This window comes from Onychomys torridus, chromosome 6 (genome assembly GCF_903995425.1).
Source record: "Onychomys torridus chromosome 6, mOncTor1.1, whole genome shotgun sequence".
In the NCBI taxonomy this organism is placed as follows: Eukaryota; Metazoa; Chordata; class Mammalia; order Rodentia; family Cricetidae; genus Onychomys; species Onychomys torridus.
Genome location: NC_050448.1, coordinates 34,081,776 through 34,094,818, shown reverse-complemented (window position 1 = coordinate 34,094,818; position 13,043 = coordinate 34,081,776). Strand labels below are relative to the sequence as shown.

At 47.0% G+C, this 13,043-nt stretch overlaps 1 protein-coding gene across 4 annotated transcripts in view; it reads right to left on the bottom strand.

The window, feature by feature from the left end:
* The window catches only part of Smad9 (SMAD family member 9), a 49,844-nt gene that overhangs the window by 13,862 nt on the left and 22,939 nt on the right, over nucleotides 1-13,043 (bottom strand). For all 4 annotated transcript variants that reach the window (XM_036191191.1, XM_036191192.1, XM_036191193.1 and 1 more), the window contains one exon: nucleotides 3,360-3,977. In XM_036191191.1, the coding sequence (XP_036047084.1) occupies nucleotides 3,360-3,977 (618 nt within the window). The remainder of the gene's footprint in view (nucleotides 1-3,359; nucleotides 3,978-13,043) is intronic.

The window sequence follows — 13,043 nt, the reverse complement described above, 5'->3', positions numbered from 1 at the left end:
GGGACAAAAAGAGACAGGGCACCCTGAGCTTGGCCCATCAGGATGGAGTGAGGCAGCATATGCTTTCCCTCGGCCATTTGTGATGTTTTCCTCCACCAGCCCCTCTCCACACATGGTGCTCATGGGAAACTCTGCACCGAGGTCCTATCTCTACCCAGGAGCATGTGAGCTGCCAGCCCCCCTTGCCACATGCATCTTAAGCAGACCATCACAATCGGGGACCAAGTTCAGGAGGCTTCCAGGCATGCCTCTCCTTGGTAATGGCCTCATGCTGGCTTTATGGAAACCCATTTGCTTGTAGCCTTCCTCAACTCTGCCAATAAAGTCCTCTTTAAAAGAGGCATAGTTAGTTCCAAATGCTTGCAACCAAACCCCAGGTGAAGCCCAGAATATTTTCCATTAGAGACCACATTGAATTATTTAGATGACCAGCCTCAATTTCAGGCTCTGTGCTGCTGATGAAATATTCTGTGTCTTTACCACAATGACCTAAAAGCAAATGACCAAAAGCTATCAAGTAAAATACACGTGATAAGCAAAGAAATGAAGTAAAAGAGCAGAGGCAACAAGAAAAAAAAAATCTATCAGTTAAATCTGTTCAGGTTAGTAGGTCCCTTCTGGCCTCCCTCCATCTCCCCAGTACTGGAGATGGAACCCGCAGACTGCACACAGGCTAAGCAAGTGCTCTACCACAGAGCTACACTCAGCCCTCTTTACTTTAAGATGGGGTCTCACTAAATTACCCAGGCTTGCCCTCAACCTAGTGTGTATCCTAGGCGGGCATTTAGCTTGGGTCCTCTTGCCTTGGCCTCCGAGTAGGTGGGGTTACAGCCCTGTGCCAGCCTGGGTTCCACTCATTAAAATGAACATGAGTGGCAGCTGCCTGCCTTTCTGAACTACTCGGAAAAGTGTAGCTTTTCTGTTTCCTTTCCGGACTCCAAGGGCATGGCTTCTCTCTCTTGCTTTCTACCTGGTCCCTTCCTAAATTATTTTATTTTATTTTTATTTTATTTTTGGCTTTTCAAGACAGGGTTTCTCTGTGTAGCTTTGCGCTTTTCCTGGAACTCACTTGGTAGCCCAGGCTGGCCTCAAACTCACAGAGATCCGCCTGGCTCTGCCTCCCCAGTGCTGGGATTAAAGGCACACGCCACTACTGCCTGATAAATTATTTTATTAATTAGATTAGGAACCCCAAAGAAGAAACCTCAGTTTTCCCGGTAACATGTGAGAACCAGACAGGATCCTGAATATGCTGAGCGCGGAGTTTGGACCATAGCAACACCCTGAGGTTCTAGTGAGCTGTCCAAATAGCTAAAATAGAAATCCCAGAAATAATTTTTTTCTTTTTTGGGGAGGGGGTGGTTTGGAGACAAAGTTTCTCTGTGTAGCCCTGGTTGTCTTGGAACTTGCTCTGTAGACCTGGCTGGCCTCAAACTCACAAAGATCCCCCTGCCTCTGCCTTCTGAATGCTGGGATTAAAGACATGCACCACCACCGCCTGACCAAAAAGAATTTCTTAATGAACATTTTTCCATTTAGATATGTGTTTTGGAGGTCTAGTATAACCCAGATTTTCAAGCCACTTTTAAAACAATCTCAGATGTCATTAATGGGGTTTTGTTTTGTTCAGAATCACGTTAATGTGGCCTCAGCTGTCCTCAAGTACTGGAATTCAAGCCTTGTGACCTTTCAGATCCCCGGTATGCAGAATCCACTGAGGAGAGGAGAAGGCAAGGTAGCATTTAGAGCAAACTCATCAGGTTTGCTAAGAGTATGGAACCTTCCAATCACCTTCCCAGACAGGACCCCAACCCCTGTGAGCAAGCCCCACACACAGAGAGGTCACGTTCTTGATGGCAAGATGACAAGTTGAACGAACTTAATGGGTGGTCTGCCAAGCGACCTCTGATGTGGGCTGGGTGTGAAAACAAGACCCCGAGAGAATACTTCTATCCAGACAGGACAGTGGGATGGGGTGACCTCTCCAAGTTCCTGGAGTTGGGCAGATAGCCAACCAAAGACATTAAATTATTTCACTCTGGAAGGCCACAGGAACACTCATCCCAAAGAGAACAATAGTAAAACTGCTACAGGCAGTGAGGATAAAGAGTGACTTCTTTCAACGTAGGGAGGTATATGGAGGGACACGCACACACGCACACATACACAAGCAGGTGTGTGAAGAGTTTGGGGAAAGTAATGTTCTGTATTTAAAACATGGCATCTTAAGCATTTTTTAGGCTGGGAGTGGAGGGCAGGTCAGTGGCAGAGTGCTCCCATGTGGTATGCAAAGCCCTGGGTTTACACAAAAGAGGAAGGAAGGGGGCCGCTAAGGTGGTGGTGAGTGAAAGAACACTATCTAACATGTATGAAGCCATGGATGCTATCCCAACAAAACCGTATCTAAGAACAATGGCCACCTTCCTTAACCCCTTTTTTCAATCCTGTACTCCTTCAGCAATTCCCCCTGGCTGTTTCAGGCCGAGATGGGATGCCTTCCATGTACCAGATTAGCAAAATGGAGCCCACCCCCACTCTTCGGGTTCACTCTGATAGTCACTGGTTTCAGTCTGCCTGGGGCGGGAGAAGGGAGGATGTTTAGCCTGGGGTGGGAGAAGGGAGGATGTTTAATATATCTATTGTTTTACAATTAACCGTCATTAAGGCATTCACTCTCTTAAGAACTAAGAAGGATAGCTGGGCATGGTGGCACACACCTTTAATCCAAGCATGTGGGAGGCAGAGGCAGGCCGATCTCTGTGAGTTTGAGTTCAAGTTCAAGGCCAGCCTGGTCTACAGAGGAAGTTCCAGGACAGCCAGGGCTACACACAGAAACCCTGTCTTGAAGAAAGAGGAGGAGGAGGAGCAAGAGAGAGGGAGGAGGAGCAAGAGAGAGGGAGGAGGAGCAAGAGAGGAGGAGGAGGAGCAAGAGAAGAAGAAGAAGAAGAAGAAGAAGAAGAAGAAGAAGAAGAAGAAGAAGAAGAAGAAGAAGGAGAAGAAGAAGGAGAAAAAGAAAGAAAGGAAGGAAGGAAGGAAGGAAGGAAGACAGAAAGAAAGAAAGAAAGAAAGAAAGAAAGAAAGAAAGAAAGAAAGAAAGAACGAACTAGGAAGGGCTTGGATCTCCTAAGTCTACCCAAATAAAATTCCATTTTCCAAAATCCTACCAAGCTTGCAAGCCTTTTAGTATAAGACTACCATAATTTTCCAATTGCATGATTTTGGATCCATTTCTTCAGTGCCCCCGCCCCCACTGCCCCACCAGATACAGAGGTCATTTCGTGTGGACGTTCCACTACCCAGAGAACCTGTCTATGATGATCTTGACCTCCAAGCGTGCGGGGACTCACGGAAGCACCCACCTGGTGTCTCCACTCGGCGGTAATGGTATGGGTTGATGCAGACCTCCTTCTGCTTGGAGCCGAAGGGGAACTCACAGCACTCCAGAGGCTTCAGCTCATGATGGGACTGCAGGTCTGGCCAGCGCCACACACGGCAGTAGATGACATGGGGCAGCCCCTTGCGGTGGGACACCTGTAGACGTCCATCCAGGGACCTGGGGATGGTGACGCACTTGCTAGGCTGGCCGGGGCAGCTCAGCGCCCTCTCCAGTTCGTCCATGGCTCCTTTCTTCTTCTTTAGTTTCTTCACCAACGAGTCCACGGCCTTCTCTGCCCACTTCTCCTCTTCATCTCCCTGCTTCCAGCCCAGCAGCCGCTTCACTGCAGGGCTGGTGAAGGAGAAGAGGGAGCTGATGGGGGTGCTGGGGTGCATAGGGTGCAGACCTCCGGCTCCTGCACACGGAAAGAGGATGAAGCCTTTCAAGGCTTGCAGGGCCCTGGGCAGGTCAGCACCAAGCACTTGTCCACGGGTGTCATAGGAACAAGCTTGCCTTTTCTTCTGGAAGCAGTGGGGACTGATTAAAGTTGGGAGATGGGCTGACTTCTTCCAAAGCCCTTGGGTGGATGAGCAGGCCGATTCTGAAAGACAGGACCAGCCTTCATGAGGAAGGGCAGATGGACAAATCACCCTCCCAACGTTTTAACTTGAAAACTCCTCCAAGTCCTTGTTGACCCCCCTCTCCCTCTCCCAGCCAGATCCCGGCCATAGCCTTCCAAATCTCTACTGCGGTTTCTCTCTTCCTCTCCATTTTCCCCAGCATGGAGTACAGCCTGCCCCAGCCCCAATATGGCTTCTCTCCCTCACACTCTCTCCCACACCAATTTCTTTTCCTCCCAAACACAGTTCCCATCAAGTCACTCTCCTGTGTAGGAAATAGAGTGGCTCCTTCAGCTATCAAATGTAGGCTCTGCCGGGGTTTCCAGGGTTCCCAACCCCGCCCTCGGCATATATGCCCTTTCTTTATTTCCCAGTTGCACAAACAATCCACCCTCAGTGCAGGAAATATATGCAAACAAATGTAATCAAAAAAGGAAGACACTGAGATCTCCAACAATCACTGGTCAGAATTCCCTGTAGAGCATTTCAGAACAGCCATACACAGAATGTGTTCCCAGGAACCTCTGCAGCTCCCTGAGACCCTTTCCAGGCTGTGAGGGCCCCTCTCTTCCAAATCCACATCTCTGTGAACTACATTCTCTTTGCACACATCAACCGAAACAGCAGATCATAACAGGTTGTATGGGGAGGTGAAAATGAGAACCATCCATTAAACCAGCATTCAAGAGATTTGTATAGCTATACAATGCCCTTTCCCCCTCCTATCTTTTAAACATAGTCTTTAATTTTAAAATGTTCGTCTTGAGGCTGGACAGATGGCTCAGCACTTAAGAGCACTTGCTGCTCTTGCAGAAGGCATGAGTTTGATTTCCGGCCTTTCAAACTCACACCTTAGAATTCCAGGTCTGGGGATCTGAGATCTGCTGCCCTCTTCTGGCCTCCTTGGGCACTACACATATGTGGTACACAGCCAATACACACAAGGCAAAACACCCACATACACACAAATAAAAAGTGAAAAAAGATTTGGCTTTATAAAAGATGTGCTTATATTAATAAATCAATAACTTTAAAATTACATTTACTTATTTGTTCGGGGTGTGTGTGTGTGTGTGTGTGTGTGTGTGTGTGTGTGATGGTATGCCTACAGAGGTCAGAGATCAATTTTTGAGTCACATCTTTTCTTCCACCACGTGGGGTCTGGGTTGAACTCAGGTCTTCAGACTATGGTAAGCGTCTTTTCCCACTGCGCCACGTTGCTGGCCTGCAAATCCATAACTTTGTAAAGATTGTGTTTACTTTCCAAAATGGGAGAAAATTGACAGATGTAACCCACACAAAAATACTAAAGTTTCTCCATAATTTTTTTTTTTTTTTTGAGACAGGGTTTCTCTGTGTAGCTTTGTGCCTCTCCTGGAACTCACTTGGTAGCCCAGGCTGGCCTCGAACTCACAGAGATCCGCCTGCCTCTGCCTCCCAAATGCTGGAATCAAAGGCGTGCGCCGCCACCACCCAGCCTCTCCATAATTTTTAAGTGGAAAGGCACCATGGACCAAAAAGTTTATAGTCACAGTGTCACACAAGTAACTGTGAACCAAATGACACCATTGTCACGTTTGTTATTCTGTCCCCAAATCAACTACATCTCCCAGATGCTCTCACCCAAAGGATACATTCCTTCTGCGGTCTGAAAAAGACGCATTCAAATTTCCTGAGCTACAGCTGCATTTGCTCTTCTTAGAAACAGTGGGGAACGAAGCAAGACCTCCCCCCTCCCCTATTTTAGAAACCCGCTTCTTTATCCGTGTGCAGCGAGGCCCCTGGTCACATCACTGTGGAAGAAACTGACTCATCTGAATCTCTTAGAATCAGCATAGCTCAAAAATCTCCTACAGTTGCTTGTTTAAGTGCCCACAGCACTCACTTTAAGTACCATTTTCTCCTTTGCATCCCTGGGGGGAAGCACAGCTTTCTGGGTTTCCTTATATAAATGTTTTTATTTTGCAAGTGCAAGACCGGTGCATGCTAGGCGAGTATGCCACTACTGAGCTGCACTCTAAACCTTCAGTTTCTTTGGAACAAAGGTGCTCTTTGATCCCCCTGCTCCTGTGGCCAGGATTAGCACCTCCAGAAAGCACTAAGGCGTCCTGGTTAGGCAAAGCTGATGACACCCAATGCATGGAACGCAGTGCTTACACATGAGGACCTTATTTAGGATGGTCCAGGGCAAACTGTGCTGAAGAGGCCAGTGGGCATCTGCAAAGCTGTTCTTTTTCACTCGGTAGTTTGACTTACTCTCCGCTTTCTTTTGAAAGGTTGATTTTGTGGCTTAACAATTGTGAATTTATAAAGTAGAGTTAAGTCATCGTGCAGGAGTTATGTTTACTTGGTCTAGACAGGCTGCCTTGCAGCAAGGGTCGACATGGTCAGGGGTTTTCAGGAGGAGATGGAACATGACAAAGAAGAACATGAGCCCAAGAGCTGTTAGTTTATGTGGGATTTGTTATTAGTAAGTTATGGCATAAATTTTTACTTTAAGTTCAGTGGTAAAGAAAAGCCTTTCATAAATATGTTCAGCAGAATTCAACTAAATACGCTTAAAAAAAGAGAGAGAAACTCTGCTCCAAGGAACAAATTACAGTTCTTCAATGGGGTTGGTTTGCCTTTTTGTTTTTAAATTGTGGATTCCTTCCTAATGAAATCAATTTATAGGAGCAAAGTAACTTGTATGAAACAAAAAAGAAAAAAGAAAAAAAAAGAAAGAAAAAAATGAAAAGAAAACAGACTATTTTAAGGCAGCTAACATAGATAAAGTAAGATCCATAGTGTGAATGATGATCAAAAGCTTTCATTCTTAGGGATGTGTCTGGGACACATCGACAATATAAACTTTGTATTTTTTAATTACGCTTTACAATCAAAGAGCTTGTAAAGTATTGCTTCTAAACCATGAATGACACTTGGGGACTGTCATCCTTCGTTGACGAACTACAAGGGCTGAAACGCCTTACTCTTCAAGTCTGACTTCACTGTACATTTCTAAAACCCCAAAAGCGGTGCAGGACCCCCAAGGAAGATTTTAAGGTTGTAAGGCAGCTTTTATCCCAATAAGCAGAAACTCTTGCATGAAGGGAGAACCTGACGTGCTAAATACAGAATCTCACAGTGATAAATACCACATTCACGACTGTGACCTCCTGAGAGAGAAAGAGAAAAAAAACGGAAATTGTCTGAAGTTGAAATTTAAGTCAGACTGTCTGGACGGTCCACAGATGTTCAAAATTATCCTCTCTGCTTGTGGATATGCCTAAGAAATGTGTTAAGAATTAATCAAGCTTAGAATTTCTTGAGCATGGATGTTCTTATCTATCAATAGTTTGTATTTGCCCAGGAAGAGTCTGTTAAGTGACTCCGTCCCCTTTCCTAAGGCATTTCAGACACAGGAGGAACTAAGGGACCCTTGTTTATCAGGAGCACCCACAGTGCATCACACAGGTGCCCCAGTGAGTTCAACAGTGCCAGCCTGACTACTACAGCTTTCCACTATTGGAGATGACCTTCTGATAGCACCAATGCCCAGCCTGCCATACCACTGAATAGAGCATCCCCTGGGGTCATGAAGAAACTGCAGCTGTCATTTATACAAATCATAACAATAAGTAGAAGGGTAAGTAGCATTGCTTGTAGTGACAATATCTTTACAGAATGTAAAGAACACAGCAAACAAATGAAGCACCTTTTAGATTTGGTGCTGGAATCTTTCTATTCTGACACCAATGAGGATGGAAGAGAGGAGATGTCACGGCTGGACCTAAGCCAGGGCAGCTCCTCAAAGGCCTCAGTCCCCGGTCTCACTATGTGGTTCTGGCTGTCCTGGAACTTGCTCTGTAGACCAGACTGGCATTGAATTCAAAGAGATCTGCCTGCCTCTGCCTCCTAAGTGTGGGGATTAAAGGCGTGTGCCACCACAACTGGCCAATCACTGACTTTTATTTACCCTAACCTGGCCACCTTGGAAGAGTCTGTCTTTTAACTCTGAAGAGATAAGATCTCAAAATCCTGAGACAGTTCTGCCAGACTCCTGCTCCAGATCATCCCAACGTAAGTGGAACCCTTGAGAAACCCTTTCTCAAGGACACAGTCCACACAGACTGTCACTCCAGGGCACTGCTGTTTCATTTCAAAGGAAGTTTAAACATGCCCGTTTTGATTCTCTACTCAAGGCCCGTGCTGAGGATGTGCTAAGAACCGTCTCAGAAACAGTTTACTCACCACATTTAGAGCTTAAACACATTTGCTGAAAGAACTGTTTCCACAGCGCATCTCATACAACACAAGTTAAAACAGCAATAAGAAGTACTTTTAGGCTGGCCGTGGTGGTGCATGTGAGTGGACAGGACAAGAACAAAGCAGCTGTGAGAAAGGCCTAGGACGGCACCTGTGGAGCACTGTTGTGGGACCCAGGCTTTTGTTCAGCAACAGATTTGTGCTCCCCAAGGCGAGGGGATAAAAGGAACAAAGGGGTGGGATTTGGGGGGGGGGTCTGGAGAGATGGCTCAGAGGTCACTGCTTGCTCTTCCAAAGGTCCTGAGTTCAATTCCCAGCAACCACATGGTGGCTCCCAACCATCTGTAATGAGATCGGTGCCCTCTTCTGGCCTGCAGGGATATGTGCAGACAGAACACTGTATACATAATAAATAAATAAATCTTAAAAAAAAAAAAAAAAAAAAAAAGGAACAAAGGGCATACCCCACGAGAAGCTGAGACAGAGAGCAGGAGATGGGCACCCAAGTCTGAGCCTGAGCTAGACTTATGGATTGCCCAGAGTCCAGGGAAGATGCTACCTCTGGCATGGGATATCTGAGGGGAAAAAATCTGTGTACACTATGCTCTTATGTCTGTTAATTTTATTCCTCTAAGACAAAATTCTATCTTTACAGCTACAGCTCCGTCAGGCGTTGAGGGCAGGATTAAATCTAGATACACCAAGTTCTTTGTCTGTCTACTCTATTTCTCTGGGCTGGAATCCTGTCTACATAGCTCCAGTTCATCCTGACACTCAGTTCCTCTTGGTCCTGCTAACCACTAAGCTCTTACGCTTCCCGCCTCATCTTCATCCTCTGTTTCTTCACCCTCCATCTCTACTTGCTCTCCACTCCTGGTTCTGATGAATTCTACAAGAGTTCTGCCTTACCATCTACAAAACCTCTGTGTTCTCTTCTCCCTGGTCATGCCTTCTGTCTCCTCTACAGAAAATGCCTGTCTCTTCTTCCCCTAGCCATGCAGTTCTCTGACTCCTCAAAACTGTTGCTCCACCCTACCTTCCACCTTGATATGTAAAAACCTCTTTTGTTCTCAGTTAATTGCTCTGGAGAGCCACTAGGCCTCAAGGCAAGGGGATGCTCTGAGCTTCATTTGTACAAGAAACAAAGCTATGCTCTCCAGCCAGCTTGTCTCCTAGGCTCAGTGGAGGAGTTAGTTACCTAGCAGTTCAGCAGGTCTAAGGAGCTGAGTCTGTTTACCAAATGGTCTGGGAATATTTGGACACGCAAGAATTTCATAGCAGAAAACAGCTAAACTATTAAAAGCTGGATAATACCAAATATTCACAATAAATGGCTTGCCTTTTGACAGGCTCTTGGATGGTTAAAGTATAGCTTTAATACACAGCTGCACTCCTTATAACATATTCTTGTGGCTCGCCACATAGATTGAAGCAGAAGATGAAGGAGAAAGGATCTGGCTGAAGGAAGGAAAAGCAGAAGCCCTCCAAGGTTGTGTGGCTCCCTCAGTGCCCCTAAGCTGTGATTCTAAGGGGACACGGGGCACGAGAGGGCACTGGGAGGAGTGGAGGGAGAGGAAACTGTGGGCAACAAACAAACAAACAGTGAGGACGAGTGAATAAATAAATGAAGGAGTATAAGCCAGAGACAACGAAGCTGTTTGCCAACCCCATCCAGTCCCTCATTTGTCTCAGCATACCCTCTGCTCTGAAAGTCTACTGAATGCCCAGAAGACATGGCCCTTGGCCTTCTGGAGCTTAGACATTTGCTTGACTATTGAATGATGTTGTCAAACCATGAAGGACTGTGCGGGAAAGCACAGTGGTGTTGAGAAAGGAGCCAGGGACCTGCGTGGCCCCCGCTGATGCACACTGACCGCAACCAAGCCAAAAAGATAAGCCCTGGAGGCGGGAGTGCCAAGGATGTGGCACAGGGGTGTGGTGGGGACTTGGGCCACTCCGTAGATGAAGGAAAGCCTGAAGAGTGGGCAAGGGAGAGCCTGGAGATGTCCCAGGCTGGAGCATGAAGGCAACTTGTAGGAAATAGGCTTCCTCTTAAGTGTGAAGAACTGTTGAATGGGTCTAAAAGCAAAGAAGATAAATGACCTGACCAGTTTGAGTGGTCCCACGGGATGCTGATGTGAGGATGGATAGGGTGTGACAGAAGCAGAGAGTGACCAGCAGAGCTGCAGAGGAAGGCTCGCAGGGCTGAGCAGGGCGGCAGCAGCAGCAGGCAGGATCCATGTGCTGTGCCTTGTTTTTCTTCAAGAAAGGGACTTTTATAGGACACCATACAGACATGGAGGAATAACAGTAGAGAGGAGTGCTTCATAAAACTAGCTGTGGTTTTATGTATTGTCAGCCTCTAGTAGATGGAGGCAGGAGCCTTGGGCATTCAAGGCCATCCTTGGGTCCATAGCAAGTTTGAGGCCAGCCTTTAGCTTTATGAGACCGTGTTCTCAAAAAACAAATGGAGTGATTCATTTTGCAAAAAATGAAGAGGGGGGAGAGGGAGCAGAGGGGAGTTTTATGTCGACTTGAGACAAACTAGAGACATCAGAGGAGAGAGCCTCGATTGAGAAAATGCCTCCAAAAGATCCAGCTGTAAGGCATTTTCTTACTTAGTGATTGACGGGGAAGGGCCCAGCTCATTGTGGGTGGTGCCATCCCTGGGCTGTCCTGGGTTCTACAAGAAAGCAGGCTGAGCAAGGCAGGGGAAGCAAGCCTGTAAGTAGCACCAGCTCCTGCCTCCAGGTCCCTGCCCTGTGTGAGTTCCCGCTCCCACTGCTTTTGGGGATGAGCTGTTTATGTGGAACTGTGAGTGAAGTCAACCCTTGCCTCCCCAAGCTGCTTTGGTCATGTGCTTCATCACAGCAGCAGTGACCCTGGATAAGACAGCGGCTTACCCAGCTGGCCACTGGAAGACTCCAAGGTCACAATGAGGTGAGTGAAACTGGGAGGGGGGAGGGGAGAAATTTGGGAGGAATGAAAAAGGTGAGGGAAACCGGGAAAAGTCAGAAGAGCAGAGCATATTCTGAAGGGAGACTCCTGCATGGGCCCCTTATCCATATAGATGAGGACACAAAAAACCACTGTGAGGTATATACTCCCCTACCCCCAGCCAAAAAGCTTTTCTGTCAGAGAAAAACAAGTTCTCTTAGTTTAGAATGCCTGGTCCCACATCTGAGCCCTATATGAGTGGCCCCTCCTCTTTATGGCATGAGGTTGGGGAGGCTGGAGAGGTTAGGGGCTTGGGAGTGGCTGGGGAGTTTGGGAGAACTGGGGGCTCAGAAGGCTGGGGAGGCTGGGGACTAGGTGGGGATCGGGACTAGGGGGGATGGGGACTAGGGGGGATGGGGGGCTGGGGCTTGGAGAGGATGGGGGTCTGGGACTATAAAAAAAAGCACTACATTCAGCCTGGTACTCAGCACTTAGGAGTCTCACATCCCTGCAGTTGACTATCAAAATATAAACCAGCCAGTTTTCCTCCTAAAGCAGGCAAGGCTCTCAAGGGGGAAAGAAAAACACAACACTTGAATATTCTTTGTGATGAGCCCACCACTCAGCATTTGTACACTAAGCCCCCTGAAGAAGTCAGGAAGGGCAACAGGGCACCATGTTAATAGAACAGCTGGAGAGCTGGACTGAGGACGTACAGAAACCCAAGGCTAAGGATGCAGGGGAAAGAAGGATGGAAGACTTGACATCCTGCATGTTCTATTAGCTGGAATGTCTCTCCCAGCTTGGAAAAAGGCCCACTAGAAACTGAGGTGGGGAAAGTTAAGGAGTGCTTTGCCCTTGGCTCTCAAAGTGCCAATTGAGCTTCGGAAGAAAATCCATCCTTGAACCTCTTCCTGAATAGGCTTTTTATTAATCAATGTTGATTCCTGCCCTGCTCCTGCCATGCACTTCCTGAAGTGGTGGCATCTGATTAGTCGCTCTGGGGTGCCCATGGATCTTAATCCAGCTCTTGTTAAGACTCCAGAGGAGAGGGCATAGCTCAGCAGAACAGGTAGGACACTGACTTAGCTTGAGTATGGCCCTAGATTTGATCCCCAGCATGGGTTAAGAGGAGTGGGGAGAGAGTTCAGTCAGAAAGTGCTTGCCCGGCAAGCATGAGAGCCTACCTCAGACCAGTCCCCACCACCTACATAAAAGCTAGAAGGGTGGTGTGAACCTGTGATCCCAGTGCTAGGGGAGCAGAAACAGGAGGGTACTTGGGGCCCACTTCCCAGTCTAGCCAGTCTGTGATGTCCAGGTTCACTGAGAAACCCTGTCTCTTTTTGTTTTGTTTTTGTTTCTTTTTGTTTGTTTGTTTTTGTTTTTCGAGACAAGGTTTCTCTGTGTAAGGGTTCTAGCTGTCCTGGAACTTGCTTTGTAGACTGGGCTAGCTTCAAACTCACAGAAATCCTCCTGCCTCTGCCTTTCCAAGTGCTGGGATTATAGGCACTCATCACCACTGCCCAGCAAAAAACCCTATCTCAAAAAAGCAATCAAGGAAGTTATCTGATGTCTACCTTTAGCTTATACACACACACACACACACACACACACACACACACACACACACAAAATTTTTAGTGAAATAGCCCAAACTCAACAGAAGAATAAGATAATGCCTTTAACTCATAGCAGAACCCAGACAGGGCCTTTTAACTCAGACCCGACTCAAAAGTGCTTCTTGATTTATAATAGAGTGTGTTGATGGAACTTTCACATACACGTGGATTTATAGCTTCACATTCTTGACAATGCAGGTCTTTGTCTCCCCTGGCAGATCCATAACTCTTAGTGTGTTTAGA